Source organism: Peromyscus californicus, unplaced genomic scaffold, assembly GCF_007827085.1.
Source record: "Peromyscus californicus insignis strain IS unplaced genomic scaffold, ASM782708v3 Scaffold_16__1_contigs__length_79575227, whole genome shotgun sequence".
NCBI lineage: Eukaryota > Metazoa > Chordata > Mammalia > Rodentia > Cricetidae > Peromyscus > Peromyscus californicus.
Window position 1 is genome coordinate 7,057,883 of NW_026294458.1, and position 20,631 is coordinate 7,078,513.

The 20,631-nt window shown below is 39.2% G+C and overlaps 1 protein-coding gene across 2 annotated transcripts; it reads left to right on the top strand.

Annotated features, from left to right (window-relative positions):
- The first annotated feature begins 852 nt into the window (after positions 1–852).
- Tra2b (transformer 2 beta homolog) lies at positions 853–20,069 on the top strand. 2 transcript variants are annotated; one of them, XM_052740222.1, is made up of 9 exons: positions 853–1,172; positions 11,735–11,868; positions 13,187–13,349; positions 15,103–15,291; positions 16,148–16,263; positions 17,292–17,375; positions 18,007–18,066; positions 18,733–18,806; positions 19,070–20,069. In XM_052740222.1, exons 1-9 carry the CDS (start codon positions 1,137–1,139, stop codon positions 19,078–19,080), a joined length of 867 nt encoding a protein of 288 aa, XP_052596182.1. In that variant the 5' UTR covers positions 853–1,136; the 3' UTR covers positions 19,081–20,069. The 2 variants fall into 2 exon arrangements, with proteins under 2 accessions (XP_052596182.1, XP_052596181.1); XM_052740221.1 differs by having other exon boundaries at positions 968–1,172; positions 18,736–18,806.
- Positions 20,070–20,631: the final 562 nt, after the last annotated feature.

Below are 20,631 nucleotides of genomic sequence, written 5' to 3' on the forward strand. Positions count from 1 at the left end.
GTTGACCTTGAAACTCCTATGAAGTATGAACCTCAAACTCAAGGTCTCCTTCCTCAGCCTAAGTGCTAGAATTACTCACCTGCCACAATGCCTGACTCTTTGAATTTTTAATACTTTCTAATTCATATCAAATAATCAAAAAGAAATGTGAGGAATAGAAACTATGGATCACAGTCAGGACTGCTGGCTGGTAACTGTAATCCCAGGATTTATCTGGGAGGCTGACACATGAGGATTAATATAGTCCAAACACTGGTCTAGGTAGGCTACATGATGAGTTCAAGGTCAACCCAGGCAGTAGAATGAGACTCTGCCTCAAATCTCAGGGGTTTTTTTTGTCTGTTTTTTTTTTTTTTTTTGGTTTTTTTCGAGACAGGGTTTCTCTGTGTAGCTTTCGCTGTCCTGGAACTCTTTGCAGATCAGGGATCCCCATCTGCCTCTGCCTTCCCAGTGCTGGGATTAAAGGCGTGCGCCACCACCGCCCGGTCCGGAAAACATTTTTAAATGAAGGTTTTATTTAGGAAGGAAAGATCTGAAACTAGGTCTAAATAAATGAGAGGTAAGAACCCACTGCGCGTCTGTGTTCTCTCCTGGATCAAGAAAAAGAACAAAAGGAAACTAGGCAGGCAGAACAAAGGCATAAAGGATGGAGGAAAGCGGGGCCATCTCTTCTCTCCTCCCACCCAGGACGGTTCCCGAGAAGGTTCCAGACACAACTGCGGCGCCGCTGGCGACATCAAGGTGTCTCGGGGAGACCACCGCAGACGCCCAGGGGCCGGCACTTTCCCGCCACGCCGTGTCCGGGCCTTTAGGGGCGGGTCAGCGCGAGCGAGGCGGGGCGTTGACGTCACCTCCGGCTCGGGCCCGCGCCCGGGCGGGAGAAAGCCGTCGGAAAGCCCCGCGGAGTGGGCGGGGCCGGGAAAGCGCGCCTTCAGGGGCGTGAGCGGGGCCCACTTAAAGAGCGCCGCGTCACATCCGGTGGCGTTAGACCCGGGCGGAGGTGGTGCGGAGCGCGTCGGTCCCAGGCCACTCTCAAAAGTGTGTCGTCGCGGGAGGCTGCGGCGGGGCCTCTGGTAAGAAGTCAGGAGCTTGACAGCTTCCGTAAAGGCCAGAAGCGGGGACAGCAATCCGGAGCCATGAGCGACAGCGGCGAGCAGAACTACGGCGAACGGGTAAGCGCGGGGAGGGGGGTGCACGGGCGGCCGCGGTCCCACCTTGCTTCTCTGCCCCTCCAGGCCTTTCGGGGGCCCCCTCGGCCGGGCATCGGGGATTCTGTCGCCGAGAGGGAGCCGGGGCGCCGGAGGGTGGACGACGGACGCCCCGAGTCGCGAGGGAGGCCGCCAGCGGCCTGTGTGCCCGGTACCCGCGGCGGCCTCCTTTTTTTTTTTTTTCCGTTACGAGGTTGCGGGCGGGGGGAGGGGGAAGGAGAGAGATTAAAAATGGCCGCGGCGTCGCCTCGGCGTTGGGGGATGGGAACGGCGTCTCATTTCGCCGTTGCTCTCCCTGCGGAGCCGCGCCGCAGCCATCTTGGGCTCGCGGGCCGGGCGCGCTGCCAGAGGCACAAAATGGCGGAGCCGCCGCGGGTCCCGGCTGCCCGGCCCTTTGCCGGCTCGCCCGGGGCCGCCGGCTGAAGCCGAGAAGAGCCACGTGGGCCCGGGCGTCGGGCTGGTGGCCTTGTTGGCGGAGAGCCTTCTCGGGCCTGGGAAGGGACAGCTCGCTCGCTCGCTCGCTCTGCGGACGGGCGCAGCCGAGGGAGCTCGGGGGCCCGTGGGCTTTGTTGTGCCGGAGCCTCTTCCCCATTGTTGGGACCTTAACGGGGACAGGACACAAGGTCATTAGGATTTTCTCACCCCCACCCCCTCCCCCACCCCGGGGAATGGTGAAGGAGTGATGGGTGGCGACAGTTCATGGCGCTGTTAGCGCTGGGAATCACGTGTTTTATTTTTTTTTTTTAAGCTTCCACCTCCAGGGGGTGAAATTCGGTAGAGGTTGATTAGATTGTGTGTGTATATATATATAAAACGGGCCTGTGGATTAGACCCAGTCCCAAAGCTTAAACAAAGCGCATGTGGCGTGGCAGTAGAGTATTAGATTAAAAAACTATTCCAGGAAGATACATGCAAGTACATGGCTTAGTGAGCGAGTAATGGCAGTTTGAAAATTGCTTACAAGCACCATAAGAACAATTATTTTACGTCTCAAGACTTAAAATTTTTTTTCTACAAAAAAGTTTACAGGAATTGTTAGCACATAGTTTACTTTTTAGTCAAATAAGTATGTTAGTAAACTTTAGGTCTTTGACAGTTTGGTAGAAAGTATTGTGGGACTCTTCATGGTGAACTCAGAACCAAATCAGAATAGTTTGAACTGACCAGACCTTTACTTATCAAGATGAGTCTCTTATCCCAAGGTCATTTTAAGTCCAATGTCACCAGTGATTGCCTTACCATTTTAAGGCTTTCTTAAGGAAAGAAACGAGGGCGGGGAGTGGGGTGGGATTTTGCTTTATTTTCTTGATAATGAAAATAGAACCTATCCTCACGTGATGGGCAAGTCTTTACTACTGAACTGTATCCCAAATTTCTAAGTCTTTTGTTTTAAATTCTTCGAACTTCCTCAGTAGCCCACACATACCTTGAGTTCCTGCCTCCCGAAGTTGCATGTAATGTTGAAATTACTGTTTAGAATTAAAAGCAAATAGGTTTTGTTGTTGTTTGGGGATTAAATAGGTAGGTATTATCATGCCCATGGAAAAATTTTCAAAGTATTAGATTTAGTACACATTACTCCAGGAAGAAAGTAACTGAATGTGGACCATTTTGAAAGAACTGGGAATTGTTACCCCTGTTAATTGGAAGTGTTATTACTATTTCTGCTAGCAAGATGGACTGTCTGGTGTTCTTGAATATTTATTTGAGGTATGGTCATACTATGCCCCTGGCTGTCCTGGAACTTGCTATATAGGCCAGTCTGGTTTTGACCTCAGGCATCTGCCTGCCCCTGCCTCTCTATAACCCTAGTGCTGGGGTTTTAAGGTGTGAACCAGCCACACCAGGCAGTCCTTATTATTTAATTGGAGGGAAAGGTATTAAATAAAGATTGACTTTCTGATCTGTTTCTAAACTTGGAAGTTGTGTAACACACACACACCTCAAATTGAGGTGTGTATGTGCACAATCCTGAGTTTGTGTGGCCCACGTGTACCAGTTCCACAGACACCCAAAAGGGATTGTGAGCCATCTGATTTGGGTTCTGGAAAGGGGAACCTTGGTTCTCCTAAAGAGCAGTAGATGCTCTTAACCACCGAGTCAATTTTTGCTTGGTTGCTTTTTGTTTTCCAATTGGAATCTTGGGGTAATTGAAAAACTGAAACACTTAACAAACTGCTCAAGAAGGCTTGCCAAAAAAAAAAGTTTACAGACAAGTTTAAAAATACTGCAAGGTAAGCAGGGCAGAATGTTACAGGTTTGTAAATACTGGCTACTTGTCCTGGATAGGAGGATCCAGAGTTCAGGATAATCTTGGCCAATTACTTAGTAAGACTAAACATTTTCCCCCAAAGGAATAAGGGATAAGTTAAGGACTGGTTGTATAACTTGGTGAGAGAACACTTCCTGTCCTGTAAGGCTCACACACACACATAACACAAGGTAGCTAAAGTCCCCTGCATTTTTTGTTCACAGACATTACTGCAAAGTAGCATGGCCAAATCTGATTGGTTTGCTTTCCCTTTTATAAGTGTGAAAAATGGTGTTCAAGGTAAATAGTCTTGGATATGCCTGGTATAACCAACCATCTCTGGAAACCTGAAAATGAGTTTCATTGACTTCTAGGCCCTTCGGCACATAAACTGTTGTGGTTAATGTACATAGTATAAATCTGTTAAGCTACCTGGAATCTCAGTCAGTGTCTTCATGTGGACACTCTATACTTCAGGATTCCCTTAAACCGGTTAGGCTTTCAAAGTTGTTTCTTTCCTAAGCATTTGGTGTGTGTGAAATAAATTTTGCTTAGTTTGGTCACACATTGGATGGATGTTAGCATTTAGTTAGCTCTTTTGCAGTGTGTATTCTTCATCCCTCTGTTATTTGTAGGATTTGTGGGGTTTGTTTTTTTTAATTAGGTTTTTCCCCCCACATTTTAAAGTTGGTTTGATAAAATTTTGTTTCTTCCAGTTTACAAAATTACTCATTTTGTAAAAGAACCTTTTCTTTGAAGGAAAAACATCCACTCTTTAGAGATGTGAGGTAGTAATGGGGTTAATATTTAAGATCCCAATAATGGTTCTAGTTTAGGGTGTGAGACTTACACATTTTGATCTTCTACTTAGCTTAAAATTCTAACCTCTTTGAGATTATGCGTGTGAGTCTTTATCCTGAGAATCCAGAATTAGACAAGCCAGAAAATGTTAGTTTTTGTTAGTCTATTTTATTACCACAGTAGCTAGAGGTTAAAGAGTAGCTTGGAGTTATTAAATACTCCGGTAGATATTTTCTTAGAAGTGTAGTGTGTTTGGAATATAAAAGTAAGGGGTAGATTCTGGATACTACCCTATCAAATTGCCTTTCAGATTCTGCAGTTTTTCTCTTCTGCTTAAGCAATCCTGTGATGTCTTTGTATATTCCTTGTGTTTATCCCCTAACTCTAAATTCTGGTTTTTAAAACCAAAATTTCTATTTCTAAAGTAATTGTGGTCCTCACATAATTTTTATTAACAAAGGGTTGAATTAATGCCAAGTTTAAGAAAATTGCCTAGTTTTTTCATCACTGACTTACACAGGTTAGGTATAAGTCTCTTGAAACTGTTGAATCATTTTCTTTGGCTTAAACAAGAATGCTTATTAATATTGTGGATATTGTCAAAATAGAAAGTGGTACTTTAAGGTGAAGTTACAAATGGTTTTACAAGGTAAGTACTACTGGTTTTGTTGAAAGCTTGAAGGGGGGAATTCAGAAGCTGAGAGAAGTGTTAATGGTATTTGTCTTGTTTGTATAGTCTTTTTCCTTTTCTCTTCAGTAAAACCCCAAACCTAAATGATAAACATGAATGCTTTCAAATTTCATTCATAATTTGGCCAAGTCAATTATTAGAGCTATAGTGTATGTGTCCAGCATTGTTTTGTTGATTAGCATTTATACATAGCTATTGTTTTTCTAATAAGGTATGGTGATTATTTTAGGAACTAGTGCTTTTACACAGGTTGCTATTGTAGGATGTGGGCCATTATAGTTAGTTAGGTGTTGGCCATCATTTAGTGGTACTTTTTTAGTTTCAGGTCAAAATTGACTAGCAAATTCTCAAATCATTGTTTTGAATTGGGTTTTGGAGGCTATTTTCAGGTTATTTATTGGCATAGATTTTCATGTTTGGATAGGGCCCTCTTCTACATTAAAATTTTTGTGCTTAGATAAGAACTTTCAAACAAAAATGAATTCATGTGATATTGATGGAAAGTATTATCAAAAGAAACTTAAGGGTTTGGTATTTTTGTGGGTTTATAAAAAGCATAGAATTTACAGCTGATACAGGTATGTTGGGTGTGTTTTGCTTTTTTGGTTTTTTTTTTTCCCCTTTCAGAAATTTCTTAAGCATTTGAGGATTTTTCTCCTCCACACTTCTGATAGTTTCAGGAAAAAGTAGAGGACACATTCCTGTAATCTCATCATTTGGGAGGTGGCAGCAGGAAGATCAGGTCATTCTTTGACTATGTAGTGACTTTGAGGCCATTCTGGGCTACACGAGACTCTGCCTCCCAAAAAAGCCCTTTATCCATTTTAGTGTTGACCTTTTCTTTCTGTAGCAAGGTGTAGTTTTTCTTTGCTCATCTCATTTCCAGTTAATAAACTGCTCCCTCAGTAATGTGTTTTTTCTAAGTAGGATCCTTTTTTATGAAGTAGCTGAGTTAATATAAATATTGTCTAGCAATGGTTTTGTTCTTAGTATATAGGAGAAAGATTAGAAAGTGGTAATGAATGAAGTGATACTAAAGTGGCCTCAATGATGAAAAGTCATGGTACCTAGAGCTTTATTGTCTTCTGAATCTAAGCCCTGTATCTGTACATACATAACCTTTAGGGAGGTCAGGCACTAAGGAAACCTGCTTGGGCATTCTGATTCCATGATTACATTCGTGCTGCCAGTAAACATTTCCCATTACATTTTAGTGATGGATAGTACCAGAAAACCAATTATTATGACTCCCTTAAATAGCCATTAAAATGTTTCTAGATTAAACAAATAATAATTGACTATAAAATTAGGCTGGAAATCATGCTTTTCCTTGGAAAAGATACTACTGTAGCCATGGTTGCCTATACCAACAGTAGTATAAAGACTTGCCTTTTTCTTGTTAAGGAAATTTTTTCCCCTTTAAAACCAGAAAAAAAAAATGTAAGAGGAAGTATAGACAGTAAAAGAGCATGCAGAAATACTTAGCAGGGTAACAAGGAAAACTAGATTGTTTTACATGGACAGTATTTTGCTTAGTGTTCCAACAGTGTTCTAGTGTTAGTATTAAACTTAACTAATCTGCTAAAGTGGGCCTTTTTAATAATTTGAGGAGGTTAACTTATTTTCTCATAATTTGCCACCTTTCAAGTAGGAGCTCTCCTTTGGACATCCAGAAGACTAATGTTTTGCTAATAGAGGGGAAAACTTTACAACAGAATTCTTTGGACATAACCACTGTTGGAATCAAGTTTGCTCTGCTTTTCTTTGTAGCTGTTGGCATGTAGTAGTTAATTTTATTTAGTATCAGGATTTTAGTTCTAAATTTAATTAAACTAATTTCACTAATGCAGAGTTCCCAAGGGTGGGTTGGACAGATCCAAATTGTCAGGTTTGCTGACATTGTCTAACAGTGCTCTTCTAAATACACAGTAATGTGGAATTCTACATTTCCTTATCTTAACTAGACAAGTCACACTACTGTAAACCTTCAACCCCAGCCTTTGTCATATGAGTTGTCCATGCTTTTCTTGCACTTTTGTATTGAAATGTGTCACTTTTTGACTAGAGATGTGCTTTTGACACTTAGCATTTTCTCTTGAATACAATAAGAAGTGTGAAATGTGATTACAATTTGTAAAAAATGTTAAATGAACAGTAAATGTTCAGTGGCGCACTTCACATTCACGTTAAGCATGATAAATTTATTTGGAATAGACAGATGATTACCATATACCATCAGGAGACTATGTAGTTTCAGTTTTTTGAGCTGCATATTCTAGTATTTTTTTAATCCAAAACTACAAAAGGGATTTTTTTTCTAGTTTCAGTTTTGGCACTGGATTTTATCCTGGAGTTTTAAAATATTCTTCATCCTGTTCTTTTTCTATTAAGGTTAATGTTGAAGAAGGAAAATGCGGAAGTCGTCATTTGACAAGTTTTATAAATGAGTATTTGAAGCTCAGGAATAAGTGAAGCTGAAATTTGAAAAAATAAAAGAAAGAATGCATGCTATTTATCAGACCAGAAGTCCCACTTGTAGAATATTGAGCAATTTGTGTGAAGTGGGGAAGATGAAAGAAGTCAGAATTTGAAACGGAAGAATGAAGAAAAGAAATAAAAATGAAGTTAAGATAAGAAGTAATCTGGAATCAGAAAGCACTACGCTAAGTAATTACTAGTCTGTTTATGTGTCCCTGTATATTTTGCTAAACATGCATGCATTATTTGTTTAATAGAAGAAAATATATACAGGGTAAAGAAGTGACTTCCAAGGGAATCGTTTAAATTAGGTAATAATTCTAATTTTAACTGCTTAGTCAAATGATGGAAATGCAATTCTTTAAAAATAACTTTGTAGTCAAATAGCAGGCAGCACTGTGCTAATCCACTGGGTAATAATAGTTGGCCTCCCGTTTTCCCTTAGGCTTTTCATCTGTTATACTCTGCTGGTTCTGGGGCATGAGTGAGTTGGAACTGGTGGTCTGTTACTTTAAAACACCCTTCAGACTCTCAAAATGCAATGATATTTTCTGCTTTGATACTGAACAGTGTATAGTAGAATATTTTCTACTGGAAAATTTCCAGACTGTCACCAGGTTGATAATGGGATTAAACCCCCAAAATCCAAGCAAAGCATCTAACATTGTTTTATTGTAATGAAAGCATTAGGTTTCCACATTAAGTGGAAAGCTACAACCACTTAAGTCCTGATGTTGAGATTTACATGTCCCAAATAAGGATGATTCTTTATATTCTGTTGCATGCCTGTTCCAACTGAATCATTAGGGGTTTTGCTTAAGTATAGTAGCATCCCTTAAAAGAGATGAGTCATGCAAGTGTAAATGATAGCTAATTCAGAGTGCAGTAGTAGCTGGTATTTTGTTGCCTTTTCTCCTGTCTATCCTTAATGATCTTAAACATGGTTATCTTCTAGTGTGCTGCCCCATCTGAAAAAAGTCAACTCAAAATTCCTTTCTGTGTTTTGACTAATGTGTTAGATGATTAGCATAATGTTAATAACAAGTACACATAATCAGTAGCAAACAACCAATAGTTGCCTTCTCCATGCAAACTATTAAAGGTTATCATCTTCCTAAAATGATGACAACTTTGAATTTTTTTCTGAGGGTTGTCTTTAGAGTTATTGGAGAAAATGACTTCACTGACTTTTCTGGAAAGGTGCATGTTTGTTGGGACACTTAGCCTGTTGTCAGTGCTGCTTACATTATTTCTGTATCTTACTAGGAGAATACAGTTACTGCTTATAGAAGACAATTTGTTGCTTTTTTAACACTAATTGTCAGATAATAATCAAGAGTAATATTAATTTTGTGTTGACTCAAACTTAAAGGGATTTGAATTTTGATAAAGAATCGTAGAAAGATAACTTCTGGCTTTGAGTTTGTGAGGCTTAACTAATATTATGTGTATTTTTGCTTTTTAGGATTAGGGTGCCTAACAAACTAAAAGCTGTTTAGGACTGTGTATTTACTGTAAGGAGAGATTTAGTACTTCTGAGTTGCTGCTCTTAATGTAGGAGCTATAGACTACTTGAGATTTTGTTTTTGAACTTACCCTGTTCCTTAGGTTGTGCTTTAGTTAAAACGACTAAGATTTGAGAACATTTTTGAGGGGGAATTTCTGGCATTGTTTATGCTTTTGGCATTGGCTGTCTACAGTGTAGTTCTTTTTGTAGAGTTCTTTCTATATTGCCTTGTCACTCAGAGTTGAGTTTGAAGTATTGTTTGTAAAGGACTTTTCTGACTGGTTTTATAGAATTGTTTGTGCATTAAGGTTTAAGTGTAGAGTTTTGTATTTAGTTAATTACTTTGAGTCTCATGTCTTAACATAAAATCCTTTATATTCTCACCAATTAGAGGTGGTCACCATAACTGGAAAGATTTAACTAAACAAAGGATTAGCTGACAAAAGTTTAAGGTAGTTTTTTATGGATTTTTTTTTCCCTGCTAGCCCAACGAGGTGGCAGTATACAGACAAAGGAATCTTAATCTTGTTCTGATGTTTCCACTAATTTCTGATCTAAGAAATTGTTGCTCAAAAAGTACATGTAGGACTTGGCCTATTCAGTTTGGAGGCTGAGTAAAGTTTTGAGAACTTTCTAAACCATCTGTTTAGACACCTTAGCCTACTACACGTTTAAAGAAGAAACCTTACTTAGCTAATTTCCCATTCTAGAAATTCTATTATTAGAAAGACAGCTGAAGCATCCCAGTTTAGAATAAAACTTTGGTTAAAATGAAGCAACAATCTGAAAGGGGAATTTCCGGATATTTTGTTTGTTTTTTAGATTTATTTTATGTATATCATGCTCTGTCTGCATGTATACCTACATGCCAGAAGAGGGCATCAGATTTTATTATATATAAGATGGCTGTGAGCTACCATGTGGTGGTGGAATCGAACTCAGGGCCTCTGGAAGAGCTGCCAATGCTCTCTCATCTCTCCAGCCCCCAGAAATTTTTATTTTCTACCTCTTTAAAGTTTCTAATTGTTCTGTGAAGTGCTCTTACAGAATTGGAATAAATGTATTTTAACTTTCAAGTTCCTTGTGTCTGTTTTTCTCTTGTAGATTAGCTTTTCTCTGTAATAAAGATGACAAAAAGCTATACTTTCAGTAAGGTTTTTTGTTTTTGTTTTGACTAAGAGGAAAGTGAGGTAAATGGCCTTGCTGAACATTTTGCTTGAACATTAGATAGAGAAATCCAATGGCTGGTTGATTGGGGTACTCTCCCTCCCTACCACAAGCAGTGAATCTTAAACTATATCTTGGTGTTAAAGGCAGCTGTTACCACACGGCTTAGTTTAATCTATAGTTAATTATTCATTGGGGGATGAAGAAGGTCTGATAGAGAGGTAAGGTTATCTGTCATATGCTACATCACTCCATGTTTTATAGTGTGTCATTGAAGTATTTTTTAGATTATTTGGGGCCTGGAAAGCTGCTCGTTCTTCCAGTTGTCTGTTTTCCTTTGAGGTTTCCTCCCTTCATGTTGTATATAAAATGCATATTTTTGTGTCCTGAGCATCGAGGAGGAATGCTCTAAATTGTCTTCCATATTCTGTATGTAAATGGTAGTCTGGATTCTAAAATATTTGGAAGTGACTGTTTAGATTCATGCCGTTCATTTTAGTTTTCCTTTCCTTTTCCTGGTTGTTGCTGTATCTTAAGTAGAACAATTGACTAGACTGTGCCTTTGTCAATTTGACTTAGAAGGTTTTGTGTAGTGAAAGCTTAGTTGTCTGACTGGGGAGTGAGCACTGTCTCTTCCCATTTAATTTTTTTTCATGCCCTTGCAGAGTTTTTCTCCAGTTCTATTGTTGTATGTTGTGTGTCTTTTCTACTGATTGACATTATGAAGTGATTATCCCGTTTAGCTATTTCCTTGCCTTTTTATTTTATTTATTTTGGAGATCTTGTTTTTCAGTTAACTGGCCATTAGTTGGAGTTTTGATTAGGAAAACTGAGTACATGGTATTTGCTTAGACATCTACAGAATTTTCTTCCCGGGCCCCCTAGATAATGAGCTCATTTTATTTATCCTTGTTTTAATGTGCCCTTTACATATTATTTCTGCTTTTTCTCAGTCTCCTGTTTATTTTGCCTTGACTTTCTCAGTTTAGCCAAGAAAGTTGTGGATCTTTGGCACCTTCTCTACTCTTAAACAGCAGCCTTGCTCTGTTCTTAGCTCCTTTTGTTTGCTCTTGAGTTTGTAAGAGGTCCTGACATACATTGAAAACAAGATCTTAACCACATTTCATGTTCATCAGCTAGTCTTGGCACTCAGCTAGAGTTCTTCTACCTTCAGAGCTTGAAACACAGGATTGTCCTTACTGCTTTTGCCCCGCATTCAACAAACCATAACTTGAAGTTTTATAATTTTGTGGGGTTTTGTTTTTGATTGCAGCTTGACTGGAATAGACTAGGCTTCATAGTTAAGGAAAGTTCTTTCCCAGTCTATGTAGTAACATTCCCCAAATATAGTCCTTAGATAGTTCTTTATTTAATAATCTGACTTTGACACCTTTTAAGGGAGTAGAATTAGATAATTCTTATCCCTGCTCCAGAAAGGTGGAAGAATTAATTGATTGATGTCAGTTGAAGCAATGAAACTATTATACCAGGTATACTCAATTCCTGCCCTCACATGTTTTCTTATCTTTGGAAGAGGATTGCTCTCCTTGGCCATTTATCTCACAGAAGCTTATTTGTTTTTAAAGTTTCCCCAAAGTATGCAAATTAAAACTTTTGACATCTGCGTGTAGGAATCCCGTTCTGCTTCCAGAAGTGGAAGTGCTCATGGATCGGGGAAATCTGCACGGCATACCCCTGCAAGGTCTCGCTCCAAGGAAGATTCAAGGCGTTCTAGATCAAAGTCAAGGTCCAGATCTGAATCCAGGTAAGAAAGACCGTTTTGAGATCTCCTGTTAACTCTGCTCTGAAATTGGTGTGGTTTGTTAAGCTAAGGAAGGTAAAAGTCTATTTAATGTTGGTATTAGAGAGGGGAGCCAGAAGACTGAAACAGACTTGAGCAGATTATGCTTCTTTTGAACTTGCCGCCGCTCATAGCACCAGCACTTCCGCTCTCGATGTATTCTGCTTTGGGTAACGGCTTTAGACATTTTACTCTACTCAGAAGCCATGAATTAATGTCATTTATTTATTTTTATTCTGTCTATGTGCATTGGTGTTTTGCCTGCATGTATGTGTTAGGGTGTCAGATCTTGGAGTTACAGACATAGACCTGTCATGTGGGTACTGGGAATTGAACCAGCCCCAAAGCTTCCCTCCCTTCCTCCCTTCTTCCTTCCTACCTTCCCTCCCTTGACAGGGTTTCTCTGTGTAGCCCTGTCTGAGACTGGCCTTAAACTCAAGATCCACCTGCCTCTACCTCCCAAGTGTTGGGATTGAAGGCATGTGCCACCACTGCCTGAATTTTATTAGAATTTTGTTTGTAGTAGTTGCGGTGGTTTTTGTTAATTGGCCTAAATGAGTAGTGGGCATAATAGGAAATAAAAAAAATGAAGGGCAGTATTGTGAGAGATAAAGGTATGCATAAACCAGACTAGTAAAGTGTAGTCTGTGGTCCAATTTTCAAAAGTATTTTAAATACATTTATTTAACATTAAAATTTTCTTTTTATTTTGAAGAAATGGTGAGAGGGAGCATGTTCTTCTGACTTTGGTGGCTTAATAAATTAAAGTGATTAGATTGGCGGCAATTTTGTTTATCAAGGACTATGTCCCATGTTTGAGTTTAACTATAGAATAGAGTAATAAAAGAATTGAAAGACTATCTTGTGGCTGGAAGTTTCTCCGGTCATGCCTGGCCCCGAGGTCAGGAAAAATCTCTCCCACCCTTGTCCTGCAGCCACTTGGTCCCAAGTAAACACACAGAGGCTTAGTATTAATCACAAACTGTATGGCCCATGGCCTCTTGCTAGCAAGCTTATTCATATAACTTAACTCAACCCATTACTATTAATCTATGTATCGTCACATGTTCCGTGCCTTTACCTGTGTCCCATTACATGTTGCTCCTTGAACAATGGTTGGCATCTCTCCCTTCCCCCACCCTTTAGTTTCAATGTGATGCCTAACCTTATCCTGCCCTGCCATAGGCCAGTGCAGCTTTATCAACTAGTCAGAGCACCACATTCACAGCACTATCTGTTTTTCAGTTAATTTAGTCATAACGCCAAGACTTCTGTCTTGCAGGTCCAGGTCCAGAAGAAGTTCTAGAAGGCATTATACAAGGTCACGATCTCGATCCCGCTCCCATAGACGATCTCGGAGCAGGTCTTACAGCCGAGATTATCGCAGACGTCACAGCCACAGCCATTCTCCCATGTCTACTCGAAGGCGTCATGTTGGGAACCGGGTAAGATGAAAAAGTTTTCTAAAGTGCTATGGACTGAACCCAGGTTGTTGTGTACATGAGGCAAGTAAGTATTCTACCACTGAGGTGCATTCTCAGCTTGAAGATGTAGGTGGAGTTTTCCTATCCCACAGCCACTCTCAAATAATCACTCAGAGGTATAATATTAATTACAAATGCTCGTCCAATATCTCGGGCTTGTTACCAATTAGCTCTTACAACTTAACCCATTCCTATTAACCTATGTGCTCCGAGGCTTGGCGTTTACTTCTATCCCATTTTGTGTGTCCATCTCATTCTCCATCTGTCTGGTGACTCTTCTGACTCTGCCCTTCCTCATCCCATCATTCTCAGTTTGGCTTTGCCTCCTAATTTTATCCTGTTCAGCTATTGGCCAATCAGCTTGTTTACTAAACCAATCATAGTGGCATATATTCACACAGTGTACAGAAGGATTACCTCACAGCATGAAGACCTTTTTAGAAACATTGTACTATCTGATCTCTTTATTTTGACAGTGGAATTTTAGCAATTTAAAACTTTTGGCATCTGTGTGTAGGAATCCCATTCTGCTTCCAGAAGTGGAAGTATTTATATTAGGATGTAATTTCCCTACCTAGTAAGTTTTTTTTTCCTATGTAAAATTACAGGAACCTTTTCAGTTCTTTATGGCTGGAGTGCCTGTAATGTATTTGTAGAGTTTATTTTACTGATAATAGCTGTTAAAGTAATTTGTTGCTGTTGGGTTTCATATATGAGCATCTGATCAGTTAATATGTGATATAGTTCCCCTTGTCTAATTTCAGTTGCTAGACACTCAAAAAGATTAATGAAAAAGCTCAAAAATAATTTATGAAGCTTAATGTTTACGTCATCTTTAGTTTGAAGTCTTACCCACTTCTATTAGTAACAACATTACTGTTTCTAATCTTTTTCTTTATAATTTATTTATTTGTATTTTATATACATTGGTGTTTTTTTTTTTTTTGCCTGCATGTATGTCTGTGTGAGGGTGTTGAATCCCCTGGAACAGGAGTTATAGACAGTTGTGAGCTGCCATGTGGGTGCTGGGAATTGAACCCAGGTCCCTCTGGAAGAGCAGGCAATGCTCTTAACCACTGAGTCATCTCTCCAGCCCCACTGTTTTTAATTTTAATGTGCTTAATTTGCAGATTAAATTTTACAATACTTAAAATACTCAACAAAATAAAAAAGAACTGTAAGCAGTTGTTACATATCCAGCGCTACTTAGGAAGGAGGTTTAACTGTTCTGTGTAGGTGTGACACCCTTACTGTGCCCACCAAGACATCTTCCATCTGAGATTGGTTGGATTCTCCAGTGCAGAATACACAGACATAATTGTATTCCTTCTGGTCCATCAATCTATAATACCTTTATTTCCAGTTATTTACTCCCATCTATCCCTGTACACTATTAAGTGTCTTTTGGTTGTTTTCTGTTTTTGGTGGGTTTTTTTTGTTTGTTTGTTTTTGTTTTTGTTTTTTGAGACAGTTTCTCTGTATAGACCAGGCTGGCCTGCCTTCACCTCCCGAATGCTGGGATTAAAGGTGTGTACCATCACCTGGCTGTGTTCCATTTTTGAGACAAGCTCTCATTGTGTTGTGCCATTCTGACACGGCGGTGCTTGGTCTAACAATTTATCATTTTGTGTACTAGTTATCCTTCCCTTGCCCACTTACCCCCTTTAGATCAATGTCAGGTTTTCAGATTTTAAAATCTGTTTCTGTTTTCTAGGCAAATCCTGACCCCAACTGTTGTCTTGGAGTATTTGGATTGAGCTTGTACACCACGGAAAGAGACCTAAGAGAAGTGTTCTCTAAATATGGCCCCATTGCTGATGTGTCTATTGTGTATGACCAGCAGTCTAGACGTTCAAGAGGATTTGCCTTTGTATATTTTGAAAATGTAGATGATGCCAAGGAAGTAAGTAAATATATACTTGTACTTTAGTTCAAAACACCAGTCCTGATAACTGTTCTGATTGATAACCAAGCATTTTCTAAAAGTGCGTGTGTTCTAGACTGGGTGTTTTGCCTACATGGATGTCTTTGTACTATGTCTGCAGTGTCTCTGGAGGCCAGCAGAGGGCATCTGATCCCATGGAACTTGAGCTGCAGACAGTGATGACTGTCCCAGTGTGGGTGTTGGGAATTTAATCCAGGTCTCGAAAAGCAGCCAGTGTTCTGAACTGCTAAGCTATCTCTTTAGTTCATGCTTATTTTAGTCTTAAAAAACGGGGGATATGGCTAATACTATAGATCCAAGCTTCTTCTTAGTAGTGGTTGGCTTCCACAACAGGCACTTTGAATCATAGAATGTCAATGACAGTTTGCTTTTTTATTCTTACACCAAACAGCCATAGGTAAAGAAGAGCATTTGGGCTGTGTTCAGCAAGTATTAATTTATAGACGTTGAAATTTGGGTTTCATAGATGGTAGCGTGCTGCATGTGTGTGTAATCCCAGCACTTAGGATGTTAGAGACCAAGGGTTTAGCTGAGTCTACCTAAATTTGTAGGTAGGTATATTAAGTATTTTGTGGGCCATGTAGGCTGCTGTGGTGGTTTTTTTATTTTTGTGTGTGTGTGTGTGACTACGTTTAGCAAGTGAATTTGTAGTAGAGGGAACAACCCATTTAGGTAGTTTGTTTTTTTTTTTTTTCTGGCCAACCTTTAAATATTAGGAAACTGGATGGAAAGTCCCTTCAGTCTTTATTAGATGATAATTAGAGACAATTGTCCAGGATGTAACTTTTTTTTTTTTTTTTTTACTCTTTTGAAGGCTAAAGAACGTGCCAATGGAATGGAGCTTGATGGACGCCGAATTAGGGTCGATTTCTCTATAACAAAAAGGCCCCATACCCCAACACCAGGAATTTACATGGGGAGACCCACTTAGTAAGTTTAATTACATTTGTGTGAGTGTGGGTGGGTACTTGAATGGTCTAGAGATAACAAGTTGGGTGTCTTCCTCTGTCCATCTTCTCCCCACCAATCTCTTGACATCTTTTTAGAAGAAATTCTTTAAGATGCTGTGTACTTGTGCGCTCACATGTATGTAAGGTTCAGAGGACGCCTTTGTGACATCGATTCCTTTCTTACACTTTTACATGGGATCTGGAGATTATCTCAGTTGCCAAGCTTGTAAGCACTAGCATTACCTGCTGAGCCCCCTTGGTGCTGGGATTAAATTAAAGATGTATGCTACTGTGCCCAGCAGTTTTATAGAAAGTCAGTTGGATTTGTGTGTGCCCCTAAAACCAAAAGATTACATATGCATATACACATTCAGATAATATGGTGTAATAACAAGGAAAAAGAAAACAAGGATAATATTGATAAGAGCTATATAGAAATAACTTCCAGTTAATGTACTTAAAGAGGTCTGCTAGTAGATATGGATAGTAGCAATTTTTATTCAGGAGAACCAAAGATGGATTAGTCTCAGCATGTCCAAGGAATTTGGTTGATTTGAGTTCTCTTCTGCTATCCAGGATCTTTTTGTTTGTTTTGTTTTTGAGACAGGGTTTATCTGTGTAGCTTTGCGCCTTTCATGGAACTCACTCTGTAGCCCAGGCTGGCCTTGAACTCACAAGAGATCTGCCTGCCTCTGCATCCCAAGAGCTGAGATTTAAAGGTGTGAGCCACCACCACCCAGCTTCAGGATCAATTTTTATTTATTTATTTATTTTTTGGTTTTTCGAGACAGGGTTTCTCTGTGTAGCTTTGCGCCTTTCCTGGAACTCACTTTGGAGACCAGGCTGGCCTCGAACTCACAGAGATCCGCCTGGCTCTGCCTCCCGAGTGCTGGGATTAAAGGCGTGCGCCACCACCGCCCGGCCAGGATCAATTTTTAATAGCAAAAGTTGTGACCAAAAACTAAAGGAAATTATTTGCAGTATTAAAAGATGTGTTGTCATTCACAGTGGCAGCTCACGCCGCCGAGATTATTATGACAGAGGATATGATCGGGGTTATGATGATCGGGACTATTACAGCAGATCATACAGGTGAGTTGTATAGGAGCCTGTTCACACTAAATTTAAAGCAGCACAAAAACCCTAAATTTTTAAAAAGTAAGAAATAGCTGCGATTTAAACCAAAATGTAAGACTTACAGATAATTTGATATGTAGTTGGATGCTTCCTAAATTCTAAAATATAAATGAAGAACATCATTAAATTTGTGCTAATACAAAAATGAAAGTTGATTTTTATACATGTATGGAGGGCATTCCTCTCTAGCTTTTACTTGAGTTCTGGGTATCTAATTCAGATTGTTAAAGTATGGAGGCAGCAATCACCAACTAGTAATTCTAAGCCTTTAGTGTAAACTTGTATAATTAAGTATAGACCATGTGTTTGTCTTTTGTAAATGTTCACTATACCATTGTCTATGGAAGTGAGTCTTTAATAGTTGCCATCCATAATTTCACCAACATTGGCATTTTCTCCCCTTTTTAAGCATTACTGTGTTAAGTAGTACTTGGCTGAGAAGTTTAAAGGTCTTTATTGAGAGCAACTATGCCATTTCAGAAAGAACTCTTGTTGAGCATGTTAACTATGAAACTGGGTTATGCCATTCTTTGTGGCAATTGTTTTATTTAACTAAAAACAATTTATTCCTTTTCTGTTTTTACAGAGGAGGTGGAGGAGGAGGTGGTGGATGGAGAGCCGCTCAAGACAGGGATCAGATTTACAGGTGTGCCAAAAGGGTTTCGAGTCTGAGTAATAGTAGAGTATTTGCAAAACATTTGCCTGATACTTAGGCGACTGTTCTAAGTGACACCACGAAGATTGGGTTTTGTTCGGATTTGAGACAGGGTCTTTGTGTTGCCCTGGAACTCGGATCTGTCTGCCTTTACCTCCCCAGTTCTGGGATTAAAGGCATGCCCCACCATGCTGCCTGCCTTGATTTTTTTTTTTTTTTTTTTTAAGATTAATTTGTTTGTGTGTTTATCCTGCATTTATGTCTACCACATGCATGCTTTGTATCCTTGGAGGCCAGATGACGGCCTCACATTTTGATCAACCATTTGGGTGCTAGGAATCAACCTAGGTTCTCTGTAAGAGTAGCAAATGCTTTTAACTGTTAGCTATCTCTCTAGCTACAGGATTTGAAGTACATGAAAGTAGTTCTCAATAGGCAATGTAAAAGGATTCGTAGAAATTTAAAAATTAATTGAGCTTTAATTTATAAAATAGAGCCGATTCTTTTAATGTTCATTTGGTATTTGAACCTAATAAACTGCACTTTATAGGTTTATTGGGACCTTCTAGCTTGAAAACTGGCGAAAGTTTGTCTTCATATTGTTATTAGCACAATATCATCTAGATGTAGGTATAGACAGTCTTTATTTATTTACAGAAGGCGGTCACCTTCTCCTTACTACAGTCGTGGAGGATACAGATCTCGGTCCAGATCGCGATCATACTCACCTCGTAAGTTACCTTGATTAGTTTTATTTATCTCTTGTAATTTGCTTAAGTATAACTATTTTACAAATAATTTGGAAGTCCATGCGGTTCTATCCTAATTGGTCACAGTATAATCTGTGACACCTAGATGATTTAAATAAAATCTTAATAAATTGAATTTTCTTTATACATTAGTATTAATGCTTCGGTGAAAATCTTATTGGTGGGAGAGACTTTCAGGTTTAAAATGTTTGATCCCAAACACACACGTTTTGTTTTCTTTACAGGTCGCTATTAAAGCATGAAGTTGAAGACTTTCTGAAAGCTGCCATAGAGCTGGGATATTGTTTGTGGACAATATTTTCTATTGTCTCCTGTTTAAAAAGTGAACAGTGCCTAGTGAAGTTAGGTGACTTTTACACCTTTTATGATGACTACTTTTGGTGGAGTTGACATGCTGTTTTCATTCTGCGTTTGTGTAGTTCGGTGCTTTGTTCAAAGTTAAGTGTTTTCAGAAAAGTATGTTTTGCATGTATTTTTTTACAGTCCAAATTTTGACTGCTGAGAAGTTTCTATTGTACAAAACTTCATTTAAAAGGTTTTTCTACTGAATCCAGGGTATTCTGAAGATCGAAGCCTGTGTGTAAAATGCTACCAAATGGCAAAAAGCAACAATAAACAAGTTTGATTTTTACTTTTCTTTCTAAATATCAATGCTTAACCAGAACCATTCTTAAGTTACCAGTAAAATATTTTAAAATAAAAATACTCAAATTTCTTTCAGGAGTCCACGAAACTTGCCATATTCAATATACTTGCAATTAAGTGTTAAATACGCTGTAACTCTGTGCTGCTAGTATTAGAAGATAAATCTTTCCATACAGCAGATGCTTAATGCTTACATTAATGTGGATTCATCAGCCTTTATGTAATCTGTATTATATATAGCAGGGAATAAGAGCTACAGACACATGTCTTTCAAAGGCTGTTTCTTAAGGCTGTCACAGAGAGATAATGGTATTTCAACTAGTTATCAACAAGTGACAATACATTCCACCACAAATGTCCTCTTGCTCTTCTGGCTTTTAGACTATATGAAAATACTGGGTGCTTCAAGGTATGGAATGAGAGAAGGGTTCACCACACCTGTGTCATGGATGAACTGAAGACTGCCTGTTCATTTTTAAATATTATTTCCAGGTCCTTTGCTTACCAAAGGAGGCCCAATTCACTCAAATGTTTTGAGAACTGTTTAAATAAAGGCAAAGAGAAAACTTGCTAATGCAACTTGGTTTACAGAGAAGTGTTGGCTTTCTTTTAACTTTATTGTAATTAGAGTCCTGTGGTTTACTTAGTGCCTGGTGCAATATTGTTCTTGCTTCAAGATAACATACTGTGTGATGTTTTGGAAAAATGTATTTCTCAAATATATTGCTCAAGTAGATACCGGAATGAAGATTCTCTTTGGGCCTGAGGTTGTATTAAATAACTAGCCTTCCCACATATCTGTGGTTTTGCAAAGCATGATTTTAATACCAATTTGTTTTAGTTTAAGGCCGTACAAGTAGTGCTAGCCTGTGGGCTTTTTTAGTCCTTGGCCGTTACTTCATATGTCCAGGTTTTTCATAAAGTGCTACATATTGTAGCATCCATGGGCAGAGTATGACTTAGATAAACTAGATACTAACACGACAGTGCCCAGATGCAAACCTATGAGGACCTTTTTGTTACCGCTGTATAGTTCCCCTCCACCCCCATTACTGTGAATTCAACCTAGAGCTTCAAGCATGCGAGGCAAACACTCTGAGCTACAGTCTCAACCTTAAGCTTGATACCACTGTCACTTACA